Raw genomic sequence first — 20,104 nt, 5'->3', positions numbered from 1 at the left:
AATGATATTGTGCCAGTCATCCTAACAGCAATCAATGCTATCAGCTGAATATACTGTTTTAAAGGAATATGAGTAAGTTAACTTCTTTCTGGATACAACTACACTTAAGTATTTTTTATTTAATTATTAGTAAGACAATATATTCTAGAGGTGACGGACTCGTCCCTGGGGAGCTGGGGGTGTTGACGACAACAGGAAGCTCTGGCATGGGCTGGTCCATGAAGTCACGAAGAGTCGGAAGCGACTGAACGAATAAACAAGAACAAAGACAATGCCATCTAAATGCTTTGGCTTACTTATCTAAATAAGCAAGTAATTGGATTATTATTGTATTTAATTGTATTGTTGTATTATCCAGTGCTGCTTATTGGATTGAGCTGTATCTTCCTTCCAATTCTAAATCAAAGGATCTTTTATAAAGCAAGCTTTGAAAGCTTAGCCATTTAGGATATAAAAAATATGAAAGATTCAAGGGTTAACTCAAACACTAAAACATTCATTATGGCATATACTTTCATATACCTTATTCCTACAATGGGTGATAATAAGGAAAACTGACCATACAAATAACCATTTACTGCTAAGTTTCTGGAAAAGTGGAGCCCATAATGCAGAAAGTAATTCTGACCCTGTTCCCTTCTTTTGAATTCCAGACAACTCAAGTATAGTACATCCAGAAGGTAAAAAATAACCAAGTGGGATTATTGATTAGGGACAAAAGAAGACAGCCAATTCAGTTGGGGTGACCATTTGAAAAAGGCAGCTTTATATAGAAGTCTTAACTCTGCAACATTCAGAGGTTGGGAGGGCAATAAAGTCAAGATGGTGCTGTGAGTGTGCAATTAAAGACCCAACTCTTTTTTACATGCATTAAGCGTGATGTACCTAAAAGAAGAGGCAGGGCTTGACTTATTTAACCCTTACCCCACCCCTGAGGACACTCCTGGAATCACCCCAAACATTTGGCATTAACTTATACTCACACCAAGGAGGTGGCAATTTGCAATCCTTAACTATCATTACTTTTGAATTTTGCAGTGCTCTTCCAATTAGAGAATGATGAGACTTGAAAAATAGCATAAGGCAAGAAAATCAAAAGGCAATTACAACCAAGAAATTCTTCCTAGAAGAAAAGCAAATATATGATAGTGCCTAAAATACTTTCAGCAGTTGTACAATCGATTCAATTTTTTAATGTCAGATTTACTGAAATCCATTTCCTGCCCAATCACATTCATGAAGGATGGTATGTTGGTTATTATGGTTGGCTCTGTACCCTTCCCGAAGGCAGTTTTATGATAGTGCATTATAGAGGCATAGTCATAAGGGACATTCAGAGAATCTGTTATCTTATCATCATATTTCTTGAAATTGTGTTCACGACCTAATAATAAATACATTAAAAATTAGAGGTATTTTTTCCAGAGAGTTTCTATTAATCCATTTTGAAACAAACAGAAAATAATGCAGAATAAAATAGAAATGAACAATCTACCATACCCAAAAACAAAAGGAAACAAAAATATACCAGAAAACATATTAAAAATCAATCCAACAAATAAGAAAAAACTATACATACAACTATAACATAAGTTCACCTGATCTTGTAAATCCTTAGAAAAAAAAAAACAAGCTTTCAGTGCTGACCAAGCCTGTCCAAGAATTTTTTTCCAAAGGGGAAGATAAGGTCACATTTTCTGATTAACTGAATATATGATTTTTTCAAAAATTGTCAAATCTCTGAAATCCAGTCCTTTATATCTGGAATTACAGTATTTTCTCATCTCCTAAGGAGTATTCTTTTTGCTATTATTAGAACACATTTTTGTTCTGAACATGTTAAATTCCAAATAGTCAATATATAATTCAGTACAACATACATGTCTTTAAAAACCAGAGTTTTCTCAATTATTCGGCCAACATATTGTATAACCTTACTCCAAATGGAATGTAAGGAAGAACATGACCATAACATATGGGTTAAAGTGCCCTCAAGTTTCTTGTAACGCCAACATAAAAAAATGATTTGTCCATCCTTTATGAAACATTCCAGATGGTGTCCAGTAGATATGAAAAACAATCTTTTGATGCTTTAATGTCAACTTTAAGTCACAGGACATATACTTAGTGCTCTTCAAAACTTGAGTCCAGGGTTGAAAAGAACTGGAGTTTCCAATTTTTGATTCCAAGCGTCATGTATTTCTGTTCTACATATTTTAAACTGTTGCTTTAGCTTTTGACATTAAAAAAAATGTTTGGATTCTGACATTGAATTCTTCCATATTAATAACATATCAGGTATTTTGCAAGCTGTTAAAGCATCAGGTCCATAGAGTTGTCAAAACATGTTTTAACTGGATATAGCTCCATTTTTGCATTGATGGTAAAGAAAATTCTGTTTGCAGTTTCTAAAATACATTAAAAATTAGAGCTATGCAAAACATTTCAAATTTTAGAAGGTTTGAGCTCGACACACACTGTTTCAATCTTGAAAGAAAGACACTGGAATTTGAGATGGGCAGCTCCAACCTAAGCAGAATGTTTCAAGTGGGACTTCTTCCAGGAAAGATAGAAGCACTTGCTTCAAACTCAAAACAGATCATTTGGATCTCAAAACATTTTGAATTTGAAGACATTTGCAAACCTCTATTAAAAACTATAGCAGAATGTGGCCTCTAGGACAGCAGGTTATGGTTATAAATTCTTCCGTCCTACCTCCAATTTCCAAAAGCTCCAAAGAGAGATATAATAGAGGACAGGCTGTAGGGAATTACATCCTCCATCCCTGAAGTAAACATGCAAAAGCACTTGGTTTGTTTAACCTGACCGTCTACCTCTTTATTCCACCCTCAAGCAGCTCCTTAGCTATGACTAGTAGCTTTTCTATGGTTAAGTGTAACATCCAAACTCAGAATACAGTTAGTACTAGGCAAAATTTGAAACTATTCTAATCACAGAAGAGCTATCGACTATGGTTCAGGAGTCACATTAACACTTGGGGAAGGATGCACTGTGAACATTCATGTTAATTGGCTGGAATGGCTTAACACGGTTGTACCAACTCTAACTTTAGACCATATGTTTTATATATACTGCTAAAACTCTTGTATCTGTTTGATACATTGTAACATTTGACTGGGTGAAATGGTACATCGTAGGACAACAATTTTTGTTTTCTAGGACAACAAACCCTAGTCGCCGCCTGAAATAGGAGGGCGACTGAAGCTTTAGATAGGATTGAGCCCATGTGACCTCTCCTGACTTGTGGACCTTGTCATGCCCCATGGTGTATGGAGGAACCGAGAGGGATGAAATGGTTTAAGAGACGTCTAGAGTGTTGCTGGCGGAAGACAAAGAACAATCTCAGCCAAACACAGGTAAGAGCTGTTATTAAGTGAAGCAGAAATACTTCTTCGCACAAATTGCATCTGCAGAAAAGCACCCGGTGGCCAATTCCTTCTGGGTAAGGAGGACTCAGTTTCCCTGCAGGGGTACACTGAGGAATTTGCTGATTTTCTGGCAGATAAAGTCACTTGGATTCGTTCCCAGTTGGATGTCAATGTGGATATTGGTCCAGTGGAGATGCCTGGAGTAGATTCTTGCCCAGTTATCTGGGAAGAGTTTGACCCTGTTGCTCCTGAGGAAGTGGACAGGATCCTAGAGAATGTGAGCTCAGCCACCTGTGTTTTAGATCCGTGTCCCTCCTGGCTAGTAAAAGCTTCCTGTTCCTGGACCAACACACCCTTCTCACAGTCATCCATGCCCTAGTCATCTCCCATTTGGACTATTGGAATGCACTCTACATGGGGCTGTCCTTGAAGAGTATCCAGAAGTTTCAGTTGGTTCAAAATGCAGTAGCCTGCACAGTTTTGTGCAAGTCTAGATTTGCACATGTGTCACCTCTTTTGCTGGAGCTGCATTGCTTGCTGGTTTGCTTCCAGGTCCAATTCAAGGTGCTGGTTATCACCTTTAAAGCCCTACATGGCTTGGGGCCTGGTTATTTGAAGGACCACCTTTCCCCAGTTACATCTACTCAGCCCACCAGAGTGAGGAGGCAGGGTATCTTATGGGTCCCTTCTATGAGGGAAGTTCATCTAGTGGGACCATGAGAAAGGGCCTCCTCTGTGGTAGCTCCCTCCCTGTGGAATATCATTCCCCCAGAGATTAGATTGTCCCCCACCTTGATACTTTTCTGAAAGGCCCCGAAGACGTGGTTCTGTCAGAGGGCCTGGAGACCCCAGGTTGAGATGGAGTCAATCAAGTGGCTGATCTGATTGTGTTTGTAGCTGCTGTGGGAGTGGGGGGTTGTTTTTTTTTATATTGCGGATTTTAATTTTGTAAGCCGCCCTAAGTCACTGGGTGTGAGTTGGGTGGCCATATAAATTTATTAAATAAATAATTTTTTGTGCCAAGGTACCTCAAATGAGCTAACTTACAGAATGTATCCATAATTTGGGACTCATAACTCCCATGGAATAGAAATTTGGCAAAATTTATAAAATGTTTTATGATAATTTTTATGTCATAAAATTTATTATAAAACATTTATGACATAATACAAAACGTCATAAAATATTTCCTGTGGTCAACTCCTAATGTTTGACTGTGCTATACAGTTCAGCATTGGCTGCTTTCAAGGTAGATACCTCTTTAAATATCTCCAGAATTTTTAAGAACTTTTTCAGTACATTAGAACCTCTGCCACTGTTGAAGTCATTGAGGAATCTGGTAAGGAAATATCTCTGAAATGATGACCCAGTGGGTCACAGGTTGTCTAGTATATTCTATGTCTAAGCTCTTGGCACATTGTCACAAATTCCTATACTTTAATGAGATTTTTCAGAAGAATATAACATATTTTCTTTGGGATTTTTTTTCCAAAATGAGAGGACCATTGCTCTTGGAAATATTAAAATACTAAACAACCCACAACCTTGGAGTGAATGCAAGCCAGGGTGTTCACACTGTGAGCACACATTTGGAGAAAATGAATACAGCCTTTGGGATATCGTTCAGCAATAATAAGTCAAAGCAATCGTCTATTTATAACTGCATTAATTCCAATCCTTTAAAAAGGATTTGAAATTTGACATTAGTTAGATGCATGATTGAGGGTCAATTGATGTCTGCTCAGTGACAGCTAATTCTTTGGTTTCCTGATTCATGGAGGAACCCAGCAGGCTTTGGAGATACATTCTGTCCACTGAGGAGAGTGACAGGTATAAAGCTGGCAGCCTTCCCCAGTTTGGAGGCCTCTAGATATGCTGGAATACATTTCCAATAATCTTGGATAGCACATACCAGGACATATGTTTACTGCCTGGAAATGATGGGATATTCAGCACATCCAGAGGATGACAGACGGTGTAAGGGTAGTACGAAGAAACACTTGTGAAAAAAGACCTGAAGATTTATAGATGACATTTGCTGAAATTTGGAATGCAGTCTGGAAGATGTTCTGGTTGCTGCACATTTATAAATAATAAAACTCAGGCCATAAACATACTAGTCTCCAGTGCTCCTTCCCCATAGCTAAAGAAAACTCAACACGATAATATTGCCCCTTGCTATTCAGAAATTAAAGGATCAAAGACTTAACCCAGCATTTAGTCACAAGGGAAGCTATGGATACAAATTCAGTGTTATTCAAAGAAAAGAAATTAGTACCATCTTTAACTCTGTCTAACATAATTGTTACATAGTCATCCCGATCAGGTCATGAGTGCTCATGCCAAAATCCTAGTGCATGAAGAAATTCATGTTCAATTTTCTTAATCTGGTCACATGTTCTTCCAATGGAGAGTTTTTGCCCCTCTGTTTGCCAGTTTCCTACATATGACCAGCAGCTAATAAATGCAGGAAAAAAAATCAACACTGTACTCCATCCAAAATAAACCACCCTAATCCTGCAAGGCAGAGCCATGCTTCAGGCTTGCTTCTTTGCAGGTTCTCTTGCTGGAGTATGAAACATGTAGACAAAATGAGACTTACCATATTTTCAAGCAGTTAACCTGGGCAAAGATCATGCTCAGTGGGCTTATTTTGGCAAAGTGAGGGAGCACATGGTTTAGTGCTCATTCGAAGCACGCTTCACCTTCCTCACTGCACAGACAAAAGGGGAGTGAGTAATGAGAGAAGACTAAGCCCATTTTCCCCTAGGCACCAGACACAGGCAAAGGGCTTAACCTGTGTTCCCACACTGTAGGTCTGTACAACCTTAATCTCTGGGAGTCACTTGTAAACTGGCTGGGATGCCTGGACTGGAGCTCAAAACCAAGATAATCCTGGTCATAAAATAAACCTAACTGGGATGCCCTCCTAGGCCTGTCCAAGATATTTTGCTGCCTGCGGCTGAGCAGCAAATGGCCTTTCCTTTAAAACTGATCATGCAAGATAAATGAAATGGCTTGTGTCCAAAGCGTAAGTACTGTAACATTTCAGAGTTTGAAGACACCTGTATGCTTTACCAGAGAAACAGGGACTGATTTGTTGCTTTTTGCCACAAATTATTTTCTTGGCAGCTGTCTCCACAGGTTACTTCTACTTTACTGAATGCGCAATAATTCCCCACTAAGCCCCAGCAGATGCCTGGTGATGCTTATTCCTTTGACGCAAGACTTGATTCAGGGACTTCTAAAGTCAAAGGTACTGGAAGGTTTGGAGGTGATATAAAACAACAAAATCCTCCTCACCTGCCCCAGTCTTCTTTAGAACAGTGACTGCAAGGTAGCAGTGAGTGTAATTTCACACAGTGATAACAAATCTAGCAACAGTTCCTAAAACTAACAGTTTGTGCCATCTGCCCCATCTTCACAAAAAAAGCAAGCTTCCTCCTCTTTGCATCAACAACGCTCGAGAAAAATGGGTCAGTATTGCCACCTCGGATTCCCTATTCGTAAGTTTCTCGGTTGGAAGTACAGCAGTAGTAGAAATTCTTGTGCTGTAACCTTGACCTTCATTCCATTAAATGTTGCTAATCAGAGTTCTGAGGGACTTGGTCTTTGAATTCACTATTTCCATTCCAGATTTCTTGCAAGGGAATCTGACAGTACTTGCTTAGAAATATGAGTAGATGCATGGCAATCTATGCATATATAATTACACTCTGACTGTGCAGGTTTCTAGTTATATTGTGGCATATACACAAACTGTCATTTGCATTGACCATAGTCAAGACGAGTGAGGATTAAAAATGCTGTGGAGCTACATTTCTCCAATTTTGTTTTGCTTTCTCTGAGAGCCAAGACAGCATCTTTTTTAAAAAAATGCAATATTATTACTTCCTCCTCTATGCAGCATGTATACAAAAAATATTCTCAAATACAGAGAAACAAAGGTAGTCCAGGCTGCTGTTAATTACAAAATTGTTATACAGATTTTTCATTGCAAGAACAATTTTAAATAGCTTTCATGCATCTACTTTTTTTTGTCTCCTTTGAGACATAAGAATGTGGCCAGGAATGGAGGCAATTAACTCTCATCTGGATTCTCTTTCTGATTTTTATATTGATAGGAGGATTAAAAGTTGAAAAAAATATCCTAGAAGACATGACAAAGAAATTCAGTAAAGTTGCCCAAGAAAACTATGGATGCTGTTCCCCACTGAGTTCAATTTGAGCGAGTCTTTCTATAGGATGAAGACTGGGTTCACTAGCTCTCTGTGGCTGTTAAACTATTATGAACTCCCTTGAGCACTTATTAGCTGGAAACTCAGCTTGTAACTTCTGTCAGAGAATTAATTGGTTTCTAATTAGAATTCAAAACAGATTATATTTCAGATCTTGCAGCAACTGATTCTATAGGAACAATTATTTACTAGCCTTACTGTTGTAATTTTCAGAAACACTTTCTACAATCTGATGCTACCCATATATGCTGGACTACAAGTCCCATTTCTCTCAGCCAGCATGCAAGTATGAATGTGCTCAATAGGAATTCTTTAGCTGGGGTTCCAGCCTATCTCAAACGCATCAGGTTAGGGAATTATGCCTGATAGGAAATTCATCCTCCTTCATATTTATAGATTCAGTTCTTTGAACCCAAGACATTATGATCTTTGAATCAAGACCTGGGTGTTTGTGTTGTTCTACCCTTTGAAAAACAATTTGATTAATGTCTAAAATATAGCCAAAAAACTAGCATGTTTCTCACCTTTCTGTTTCAATTAATCAATAATGAATAAATATTGATGCAACTTAAATGCAAGAGAGTATTCTAAGCTGGTGTTGCTACCTTCCCAGCTGAAAGTAGCTTTTGTGGCACCAGAATAGCTCTGTTCCTTCAAATGTAGCCCTAGCTCTTTAAGTGATGCCTAATGTTGGGATAGAAGATCCCACATGAGAGTGTGCCTTAAGGCTTGCTTATACTGGGGGCACATTTGGAATTTTGAGAGCCTCTGGTGGGTTCAGTCATGAAATGGCTGCCATAGGAGACTTGGCTACTTGCAAAATGGTTGGTGTGTCATGGTATACCTGTTTACTGGGGATCTTATACTGTTTATGGGCCACAGAAATCTGGCCAAGCACTAGAAAATGATAACAAGACTGTCATGGATCTCTTTGCTGCCAGGTATGTTGTGCCTATCATTTATCAGAAGACAAAGTTGCCCCCCAGGTTCGTCTCTAATATTCCAGGGCAGTCATTGTTTCAAGTAAATATGATGTCAGAGGCTGGTGCTTCACTTTGCAGCATACCAGGTTACTATTTAATATTTATTAAATAAAACCTATTTTAACAACAATTCAGCTGGCACTCAGAACCTGGTAGGTACCAAGTCTGGGGGTATTTTGCTGCTCACATGTTCCAACTGCCTATCCATCCTCTAGAATGGTCTTAATGATTTGACCTGAGAGTCTGCTGAAAGATCATGAAAAGGAGGTTCATGAATGTTGCTGAAATTATGATTCCTCTTACCCAGTTCCACTGAATACCGAAATGTAGTTTGCTTCACCTTCCCAAGGCTTGAAATCAATACAGCTTTTCAGACGAAATTGTTCAAATGCTTTGAGGATAAGACCTTTTGCATTAATATCTGAAATACAAACAAGTAAGTATTACTCTTTTGAAGGAATACATTTCTATTCATCTTTCCTCATAGCAACTATTATGGCATTGTTCAAAAGATGGCAAAAAGTCCTCTGAAAATATATTTTCTACCTTGGTCATGGTCTTTGCCATCCCTTTGCACCCTTAATAAATTTTGGTGGATACACCTCCATACCACTTATGAGCAGAGATGTGCTGTATTAAATTTATTTTAAAGTATATCACCTTTTCCCTCTACAGATAACAGCAGCTAGCCAACTGGCTACCTCAGAATTTAAGAAGGGTCTGCCCAACTGGCTACCTCAGAATTTAAGAAGGGTCCGCCCTGGTTAGTACTGGGATGGACAAGTATCTGAACATGCCAGGAATCATGGCTGACTAGGAAGCCAACTTAGAAGAAGGTAGTGGCAAACCACTGCCAAGAAAATGGCATGGATGCAGTCACTTGACTCTGGTGCACCTTTATTTATATTTCCCTTTGGGCTATACTTGTGGCATAAACAAACATAAACATAAGAGAGCCAGTATGGTCTAGTGGTTAAGGCAACAGGCTAGAAACCAGGAGACTGTGAGTTCTAGTCCCACCTGAGGCATGAAAGCTGGCTGGGTGACCTTGGGCCAGTCACTCTCAGCCCAACTCACCTCACAGGGTTGTTGTTGTGGGGAAAATAGGAGGAGGAAGGAGTATTAGGTAAGTTCGCCGCCTTGAGTTATTTATAAAAATAATAAAGGCAGGATAGAAAATAAAATAAAATAAATAAACACATACGATACAAATGCCTAGACAGTTTGGTGGGTTCTAATTGAATACAAGAATCATAGTCTAATTTCAAGGACAGAATGTTCTCCTTTTCAATAAACATCTGCTGCTATTGAATAAAATCTCTAAGGAGACAACCAGACCCCTCAGATCCTTATCAAGCATTTTGTCACCTAGTCTCTGTCTCAGACTGTGATCTATTCTTTTCACATGTAGGCTGCATTTACACAACATACTAAGCCATAAGATGGTTAACTGGTTTTGGTATAGCTTTTTGTGCAAACCCAGCCTATTGTTGTTTACTCAATAAACCATGGTTAAATGAACTTGATCAGAAGGTGGGGATTCATATGAGTAGTCTACGTTGTCCACTTCCTTACCTTCATAACTCCCACGAAGGCACTGTCAGCTTGATTTTTTCCCCAAGTCCAGATATTGCTTCAGAGCCTTCAGACTGATATCCCTAATCTTAGAAATCTGGTGCAAACCCCATAATAATGTTGCAGTTATTGGACAATTTTAGAGTAAAGGAAGTAAGCAAATCAAAATATATCTGGGCATGATTTGATTAAGCAAGAAGCATTGTATCATAAATAGTATCACTTCACAGCTTTTGGAAGAGCAATTTTGACCAATGGACACTAGACAGTTTTATAAATGGGCTGAGCTGGTTTCACCACTTCATTATACAGCTAACGTTTTCTTTATCTTGTCATATAAACAATTACTTTGTTTTATAATATACATAAACTTCTTTTGACATTAGCCTTCAGTTTTACTCAGCTTATCTGGCAGATAAACTACAGAGGCAAGTGTTAAACATGAAAAAGGATCCATACTGAAATTTCTATCTTACCAAGGTTATCTTCAAGGACGTATGGAATGGGGAGAGGCCATCGATACTGCTTGCCAATTTGTGCATTTCGGTAATGGCTCTAAAATGAACAGCAAATGTTCAGAAAAGAGCTAAAATTATTCAAGTAACCCACTGACTATAGTCTTATGCACTTCAGGTATATGAAGTATATAATGTATTCTTCCTTCTCATTAGAAAATACATGAAGCCTCTTTAAAACAGTTTTGCAGTTATCATTTCTGGGGAGCTTGAGGGTTATAGTAGGTAAGGTAGCGATGCATAACATGATGCATAACATGCGGAGCTAATTTTTCAATGGTTTGGGGGTCAGTTCTAGGATGGCTCTTAGTGATTGAAACTCTGGTAGGATTTTTGCTACCGTTTTAATGTCTTTTCTGCTTCAAAGTGATTCGCTGTCTTACCACCAGGAGTGCTCAGAGAAGGCTCTGGCCTCTAAAAGAAGCAGCTTGGGGATTGAGTATGGCTCTGGAGCCACAGGTCGTTCATCCTTGGTTCAAAACTCAGTTGCTATAACTTAGCTGAGATAGCCAAAGCATAACATAGGGTAAGGTAAAATAGGCTATTATGAATTCCTTTGGATTATAATTTACTGTTAGATCATTTCCCCCCCGTTTACAGAATACAAAGAACATGTTATTGCAATCAGTGAGACAGATATGTTCTACTAACTCATCATAGTTGCCCAACTAGTGTAATAGGCAGGTAGATTATTTTATATGCTGGAAACTTCATTGTAAGAAGCAAGATTAAAAGGAGGAATCAACCATCTACCCATCTTCAGAAGACATGAAAGGTGCAAAGCTAGCCAGCTTCAGCCAGGGATTGGAGACCCCAAAACAATGTGTATATATTATTATAAGCCCTGCCTGTGAAAGTACAATTATGGCATGTCTTGCTGGCGCAGCTGAGCAGGTGGTACCAAGATCACTCAGTCTTTTAAATATTTTGTTGGTTAAACACATCAATCACTCCTTTAACAGATATTTTTGTAAGGAAGGGGTACTTAGTGAAGCAAACATTAGTGATGGATTTATATTATTTAACTTTTCTACAATTTTTACTCAGGAAAGGGAGTTGGTATTTCTTTGTAAAGTTCTGATCAAACCATGCTCAAATGGATTGCTTGATGGCATTTCATGAAGCCATTAGTTGAGAAAGTACAGTCTGTAATTGGTAGAGCTAGAAAAGAAATACCATAAAGTTAAAAAAGCCTCTTCCATTTAGTGTTTTCTGCATATAATTATTAATTAGTTCAAGCATTGTGCTGACATCTAGTTCAAAATGAGAGAAACTAATATGCTAATACAGGTAGTCCTCGCTTAATGACAACTTGTTCAGCAACTGTTTGAAGTTATGATGGTGCTGAATGAGTGATGCTTACAACTGGTCCTCATAGTTGCAGCCGTTGCAGTGTTCCCATGGTCACATGACTGCAATCCAGGTGCTTGGTGACTAATCACAATTACAATGTCATAGCATCCTGCAGTCATGTGATTGCCAATTGTGACCTTCCTACTGGCTTCACTACATGACCTGTGGTGATTTGCTTAATGACAGCAACTGGGACTGACAGAACTGCTGTCGCTATGCAGCGCAGTCACATGATGTCACGCTTAACTACTGTGCCACTTAGTGACCGAGTTTTCAGTCCCAATTACTATTGTTAAGCTAGGACTACCTGTAATATAACTTAATAGCTCAGCTGGTTATATTCATTGCCTTGCAACTACGCTTATCACATTTTAGTTCTACTTCATAAATTCCTCTCTACATAATTTCAGTTATAGATTCATAAAGGAAAAAAGTATAGCTAATGATCAAGGATAATTATTGGCTATGAATGATAAACTCTGTGCTCTGATGGAGTGTTGTATACCTTGAGGAATTCCATAGATATGGGAGACCTTAACTTAGGGTTCCCCAAATGGTCAATATTAGCCCCTAAGGGTTGATGGGACTATCTAAGCGGTCAATATATGTCTGGGGGGTTAAAAGGGGGTCAGTAAATGCCTGGGGGTCATAGGTGGTTGATAAATGATGGAAGGTTGATTGGCGTCAATTAACCTTTTGGGGTCTCTGTAGAGTTCCATGCCAGTTCCTCACTTCATGAAGGGGTTGATGAGCTGAAGATTTTGGGAACCCCTGCCTTAACCCACCCTCCAGACCTAAATTTTCAGTCATAGTGCTGACATGGGGCTGATCCACAGAACTATCTGCCATGCTTTGCTCCTGTCTTGAAGCTGGGAGGAGATAACTTTGGCATAAATCATGCTATCCTCATAACATGTCTTTGATGCACATCCAGAATAGGGTAATGTTGTGTTCCTGTCCACACAAATCCTCAACATCATAATAAGAGTAGTGATTGCCAGTTTTTCTGGTTGAAATTTAAACCTCAATCACTGTTGATCAAACACCAATTGCCATATAGAATGTGTACCAGGGTAGGACTTCTAAGATGTGGGAGCTCCATCCAATCACTTTCGTTTTCTAACTTTTTTCCCAAAGGACTGTTGACCTAACAATCTCTAGATAGCAGCAAAGCATTTGTCCCTTTTAACTCCAACATAGCAGTTGCCTGGACTTGTGCAGCCATGATGAAGCCACTGCAAAAATGTTCTTGGAGTCAAAGTTCAATAAAGATATGTTGGTGTGTGTAAAAGAGGTGTTCAGCTGTGGTGTGCAGTTTGGCACATCCACAGCAATTCTCCAAGATCTGCTAACCAGTCAATCTATCAGCGCCTAGTGACAACAAAAAGTAGATTTTTTGTTTCTCATGGCAGCCATCAAGTGGTCATCCAGATTTGTGTAACCAAGATGCAGCAACTAGATAAGTGTTGTTAAAGAGTTGAAGTTTGAGAAATCACATTACTGCTTCTCGTGTCAAATTACAGTGTATGTAAAGCTCTGACCATCCAAAAGGGTAGGAGAGAGGGAAAATGTGGCTGTACATTGAAGCCACATCTGTACCCGTTTCATGCTATGATGAAGTAAGCCTTTTAAAGGAACATTCCATGAGGAGAAGAACTGAGGAGGCAGGGCTTCTCACAGAGCAGTGGCCACTAGGAATGGAATTCCTTGCAGCACAGGCTGCAGAACCATCAAGTCCTTTCAATTATATGTACAGGTAATCCTCACTTGATTATGGTAATTGGGACCGGCAACTCCATTGCTAAGCAACATGATTGTAAAGCACAATGTCATGTGACCATGCCAATTTACAACGGCAGTTGCGGCAGTCCCAATTGCCATCGTTAGGCGAATCCCATGTAGTTGCAGCATCCCGTGGTCATGTGATTACCATTTGCAACCTCCTGCCAGCTTCCCCACTGACTTTGCTTGTCAGAAGCCAGCAGCAAAGGTCGCAAATGGCGATCACATAACTGCGGGACACTGCAATCTCATAATTGCAAGTCGGGTGCCAAGCACCTGAATCATAATCATATGACTGTGGGGATGCTGCAACAGCTGCAACTATAAGGACCCATCGTAAGTCCCATCGTAAGTCCCCCTCACCATTGTAACTTCAGACAGTTGATTGAATACGTGGTTGTTCAATGAAGACTAACTGTATTAGGCTGGGGACAGGAAAGTCAATTTCTGCCTTCATACTCTAGTTCAGGGTTTCTCAACCAGGGTTCCATGGAACCCTAAGGTCCTCCCTAGGGGTTCCCAGGGAGATCACGATTTATTTAAAAAATTATTTCAAATTTGGGCAACTTCACATTAAAGAGTGAAGTTTAATTCAAGTTTCATTCTTTATTTTTAGTTTAAGAACACTGTTAATGCATATATATAGGCCTACGCATAAAACGAATAGAATAAGTTGGTAACTTCTGGCCTATATTTGAGCCTGAATGTGCAGGGGTTCCTCAAGGCCTGAAAAATATTTCAAGGGTTCCTCCAGGGCCAAAAAGTGGAGAAAGGCTGCTCTAGATTGACTGGTGACCAAACCATTTAAAAAAGAAAAAGGAGTGGCTGCAGAAGTCAGGGTTCTGGTCTCCCTCACAGCCAAAATAGCACTGCAGAACAAGCACCAACCCAGGAGCCAGATGGAAGGGTGTAATCGCACAGCAGAACTGCTGGGTCAGTTGTAGCTCAGCAGACTGTAAGTCACCTCAAGCTGCCTCTCCCTGCAATGGATTGTCCAGACAGGAAGTCTTCTTACATTTTTCCAGGGAAAACATTACTTTCATACCAGATCCTTGGACCAGATTCAGTCTACCTCACCAGCCAGTTGCCTACAAGATGGAGACTTTGTCCTCAGCAAACAGTAAGTGGGAAATCCTCATGCCACAGTAACCAGACTGTTTAAATGGGCCTGTGGTCTTTCTGTCCTTTTCTTGATCATCGTTCTATCCCTTTAAGTGTAAAAAATATTACAATATTTCTAAGTATTAGTTCTAAGCTCATCTTTAAATTACAGAATTTCTTATCATAAGGTAACAGTGATGGTTGACAATTTAGGTGGCTTAAAAAGGGGAACAGCCAAATTTATAAGAAATTAAGATTATAATTTGTTCCCTATATTAGTTGGTTAGATAACTGCCATCAGCTGGTGACTGCATAGACAATGCTTTCCATCTTGACTTGTCTCCAGCATTAAGTTTTTGTTTTCCAAGGACTTTCCTGTAATCACCCCATCCCATTCATCCTTGGCAGCAGCATTTGATACACTTAACCTACCAGATATTATTTAGGTTATGGTTCCTGGGTAGTCAGAGTGATTGAGTCTTTTCTCTCTTCCCATTCTTTTGTAGCATTGCATGGTAAATTACAATTCCAGGAATTCTCTTTCATTGGGAGTGTCCCTTGAGGTTCAGTCATGGGTCGTATTGTGTTTACCCTTTTCACTTTACACATAATTGCCATTTTGACTTTGCTGCCCCCCATGGTTCATCTTTCATTGTTAAAGTTTCTACTTCTTATTTTGATACCAGCTTTCATATCTTCTAATCCTGCCATTCTTAGAATAAATTAAACAGACCTTCTCCATCAGAATGTATGAAGTATGGGGCTTCCAGTGGGAATGGCAGACTGAATGACGGTGCCCGTGGGTGGAGCTGACAATACGGTAACCTTTTTCGGGCTCAGGCAGGTTTTCCTGAAGCCCAGAAACATTTTCCAGATAAAGGAGAATACCTGCAATCATCCCATCTGTCCTCCAGATGGCTGCTTGCAGCCAGAAGATCACAAACAGCATTTCGCATTTGACTGGTAAGAGCCAGCTGGGAGGCAGGGACTTCATCACTTTCCAAGCTGTGCTGTAGCCTTAAAGGGACACTAAGACTGGCCACCCCATTTCTAAATCACCAATTTGTATTTTTTTTAAGTATATGTACCCCAAGGGAGGCTTTCTACAGCGAGGAGAAGCTGGTTCTCTTAGTGCTCAATGTTATTTTTGAGATTACTTTCTTTTTTAAAAAAAGAATCTTTTAAGTTTTGGATTTCATTTTCCTTCCAAAGAAAATTCCAAAGATTAAACAATTGTCTTCCTGTTATTATTTTTGTATTAAATTTGAAGATATTAGCATTTTCCTACACATTGAATTGGCTGATTTGAACCTTCAGCTTTCTGTTTTCACTTTCCCTTGAGAACTGTCTGCTATCTCACACTCACTTTATGTAAACACACTTTGGAACACTTCCATATCTTTGACTTTTGCTGGTTAAGCTCCTAGGGGGTGTTATAATTTACTGCATGAGGCATGGAGGATTTCAAACAGATTCTTTCTGACTTCCACCAAGATTTTAAACAGATTTCTTCTGACTTCTATCAAGCTTTTATGCAAGATATCCAGGACATTGTGGAAAATATGAGACCTAAAATGTGCCATCAGGTAGGGGATGTGGTGGATGAAATTGAGGAATTCAAGAGTGATAGAAAGGTATTTTTAAGACTGAGATTGAGATTTTTATTGAGATGCTGGATGAAGATAGGATAGTGGAGTTGGAGAAAACTAAGAGAGTGATCTGCAAGCCATAAGTAAAATTGATCTCCTGGTGGAATGCCATGAAAAGAACCTGGAATCTTTGAGGGGGGCAGCTGGGCTGTTTGATTCTTTCAAGAGGAAAGTTCTGTGCACATTGTGGGGGTATGTAACTGCTCTGATTTATTTTGAAGTGGGATAAGAGTTGAAGAATGTTCATCTGGTTTGCTTTAAGGATTTGATGGATGATATTTGCCTTTAAAGATTTGGATTTACTGTTTTGAATTGGCTTTGTTTTTTGGGTTTATTAAGATGAAAATTATTAAAACGGTTGTATTAGGGTTAAAGAATGTTTATCTGGTTTGCTTTAAGGATTTGATTGATGTTATTCCCTTTTAAAGATATGGAATTACTGTTTTGAATTGTCTGGGATTATTAAAATTGTCCTATTAAGTACAATAGCAGACAACTTATGTGCCTTTTAATTTGATTCTTATTATAGCAGACAGAAATGCATAGAATAGTGGTAGGAAGGGAATAATTAAATAGGTGTTATCCTCAGGAGGGGAGAAAGAAGTTTAGGAGGTTTATATGAACTTTTTTTCCTTTATTTTAATATAAGGGGGAGGAGTAACTGTACTTAGTGATTTTTATTATGTGTTAAAGTGGAATGACTTATAGAAATAATGTGGTGTTTTGATTTAATATAGAGATTGATTGTGGAAATTTTTGTATATCCTTGCTGTTAAAAATTGGAAGCCACATCTTTTTGTAAATTTGAAAAAAAATTCTGTGTTTCTGCACTTTTTTAGTTTTTTTCTTTCTAGTTTTTTGGTTTTTTCTAGTTTTTATTCTTCTCTTGAAAGCTATAAAATTTACTATAAAAAAAAGAACGTATGAAGTATGGAATGACCCAATACAAGGTACCATTTCCAGAAGGGGAAAACATAAGCTTGCCACTTCCCACTAGATATTCATTTAGCATATGCTTATCATTTCAGCTCACCTCAGTGTCACGTTTGATGTCACCTTCAAACGGATCCAGACCTAAAGCTAAAAACAAAGCCCAACACACATTAGTATATTTTAGTGACTATCTATGTTATTATCATAGACAAAAAGAAATAAATTTCAACCTGAAAATTACCTTCATTGATATCAAAGATATCTTGATCAATTTCATTGTCTTCAGTGATTTCTGAAAAACAAAATGAAGGATGAGTATAGTCATTATATTTATGAATTCTGTAAAGCTGCATGGAATAGTATACTTATTAATAAAACCCATTACATGCAATGGCATATTTCAAAATAAATATGCTTAAAATCTGAATATCAACATACTATCATTAAGAATATTTTAGATTTACTGATTTATACTCATTAGTAGACTGAACCATAAAACTTACCCAGTGGTAGTTGAACAGGCTAGAACAAAAGAAAAAAAGAATAATAATAAGATATATGAATGTTCTGGTAAGAATTTAGTTGACATCTAAAGGCAAGTGATATAGGGAGACGAACAAATATTATCTTGTTCCTTCTCCAAGCAGAATTTGGGAGAGTCCCTACTGCAATCTTCTGTCTGATTCCAAAAGGCCCAGTTTGCACAAGGATGGACCTCCTATAGTCTAAGTCTGTAGCACAGTGTGGTCATATTATTTCCCATCCTTGCTTGATCTAGAATTCCTTGCAACTCAGAAGCCTGCATGGAATTTTAGAAACATTTGCTTGTCTAAAAAAAGCTGTAGGAAATATGCACACTAAAAACCCTGTTTATGGATAAATATTTTAACAATAGACAACCAAATTGACATGAATTATTGCCATAGATATTACAGGTAGTCCTTGTTTAGCGACCATAATTAGGACCGGTAACTTGGTCATTAAGCAAAGTGGTCACTAAGTGAAATAATGACTGTGCTTATGATCAGCTTTCCTTTGCTTTACAGACCTGTGAAGGTTGTATATATGAAGATTGGTTGTAAAATTACTTTTTCATCACCATTATAACTGTGAATGGTCACTAAACAAGGCATTTGCTAAATGAGGACTACCTGTACAGTGCTTAATGGATATCATAATGGATGCAGAAGCATCCAACTTTTACCATATTTATATTTTGAGTCCTAAAACAATAATTATTAGCTTTGTTGATTTTCTATTTTATCTTTAGTTGAAGATGAAAAATGACAGTACTGTCTATAAATATTCTTTTTATATATATATATATAAAGTTGTGTTACCAAAGCCTAAAATCCAGTGAAACTTAGGCTAACAACAAAATTTGACATGATATTAAATGCATCTTTGCAGATTCATTAAATTTAGCTACAGGGACAGTGGGCTTCATTAACAATTAGGGCTGCAATAGGCAGAAAGAGGGAAATTTCTCCTTAGTTGCAGGATTGACTTAAGTGATGGCACAAATCGGTGATTCCTTGTAGTGCAGAAAGCATCAAAAGAGCAATTTCAATCAGGACCACAGCAGGAGATAAAAGGTTTCTCTCCTCTTTCTGTTTGCTTTGATCTCACACTCTCTCTTTCCCATACCCACTCATACATAAAGGCTGTGTTCACACATAAATACTAAAACACAATGTAGTTTATTTTTAACATACCATGTAAACCCTGGTATAATCTATGGCTTATGGCTTAGCACAGTAAATTACCTATCAAGTACACATGTATAGAAACAGACCTCTGTAAAGGCTCAAAGCTGGTTCACACATTGTAATATCAGAAGTCATGGCTTATAAAACCCAACAGTTGGGTTCCTACAACAAGCTAAATCAAAACCATACCAATCACATTATGACTTAGCACATGGCTACTGTGAAGACCTGAATGTCAAATACAAACAGTATTTTGGCCTTTAAAGTGATTAAGTTATGGTTACTTCATGCAGATAAATTATCAAAATAGTATGTTCCTTACCAGTCCCCATATGATTGGTAGAACCCCACTTAGGAGCAAAGAGGTTAGCCAAAAGTCCATGTTGTAACACTTCTGTTAGTGTTCTCTGAAGTTGTGTGGCTTTATATATACCTTAAACCAGAAATAAATTTTAACCCTTTTAGTCAGTTATCTGGTATCTGCTCTGATTGCATTGAATCAATAATCTGTATGCACCACAAAGGAGAACTAAAATGATCTCTTAATACATTACTACATAATTCTGTAGAAACCCATTTTCTAGTGAAGAATGAGCAATCTGATGTCCTCCAGATGCTTTGAACTACAAGGTATTGTCATCTGCCAGCGCAGGGTGAGGTATCGTAAATATGCTGATACTGAAGGAGAAAAATTCCCCATGATCCAATTTATGAATGGAGACAACATGATCTGCTTGAGCCAAGTTTATTTGAACAGTGCTGAGGACAGGCCACAAGGTTATGTCCACTTAATGAGGGTACAAACAACCCTTATATGGTTGTATAATAAATGCTGTAATGATGTCAAATGTGAATCATCTTATTCTTAATAACATGG

The 20,104-nt window shown here is 38.3% G+C and overlaps 1 protein-coding gene across 1 annotated transcript in view; it reads right to left on the bottom strand.

The window, feature by feature from the left end:
- MEP1B (meprin A subunit beta) overlaps window positions 1-19,609 on the bottom strand; it is a 31,194-nt gene extending 11,585 nt beyond the window's left edge. The window contains 8 exon segments of the mRNA XM_063299960.1: window positions 1,166-1,384; window positions 5,668-5,846; window positions 8,914-9,031; window positions 10,662-10,740; window positions 17,619-17,665; window positions 17,760-17,810; window positions 18,022-18,040; window positions 19,550-19,609. Coding sequence (XP_063156030.1) covers window positions 1,166-1,384; window positions 5,668-5,846; window positions 8,914-9,031; window positions 10,662-10,740; window positions 17,619-17,665; window positions 17,760-17,810; window positions 18,022-18,040; window positions 19,550-19,609 — 772 coding nt within the window.
- Between the last annotated feature and the right edge of the window lie 495 nt (window positions 19,610-20,104).

Source organism: Candoia aspera, chromosome 3 (genome assembly GCF_035149785.1).
Source record: "Candoia aspera isolate rCanAsp1 chromosome 3, rCanAsp1.hap2, whole genome shotgun sequence".
NCBI classification, from domain to species: domain Eukaryota; kingdom Metazoa; phylum Chordata; class Lepidosauria; order Squamata; family Boidae; genus Candoia; species Candoia aspera.
Note: the sequence above shows the minus strand (reverse complement) of the source record. Positions and strands in the feature narration are given on the sequence as shown.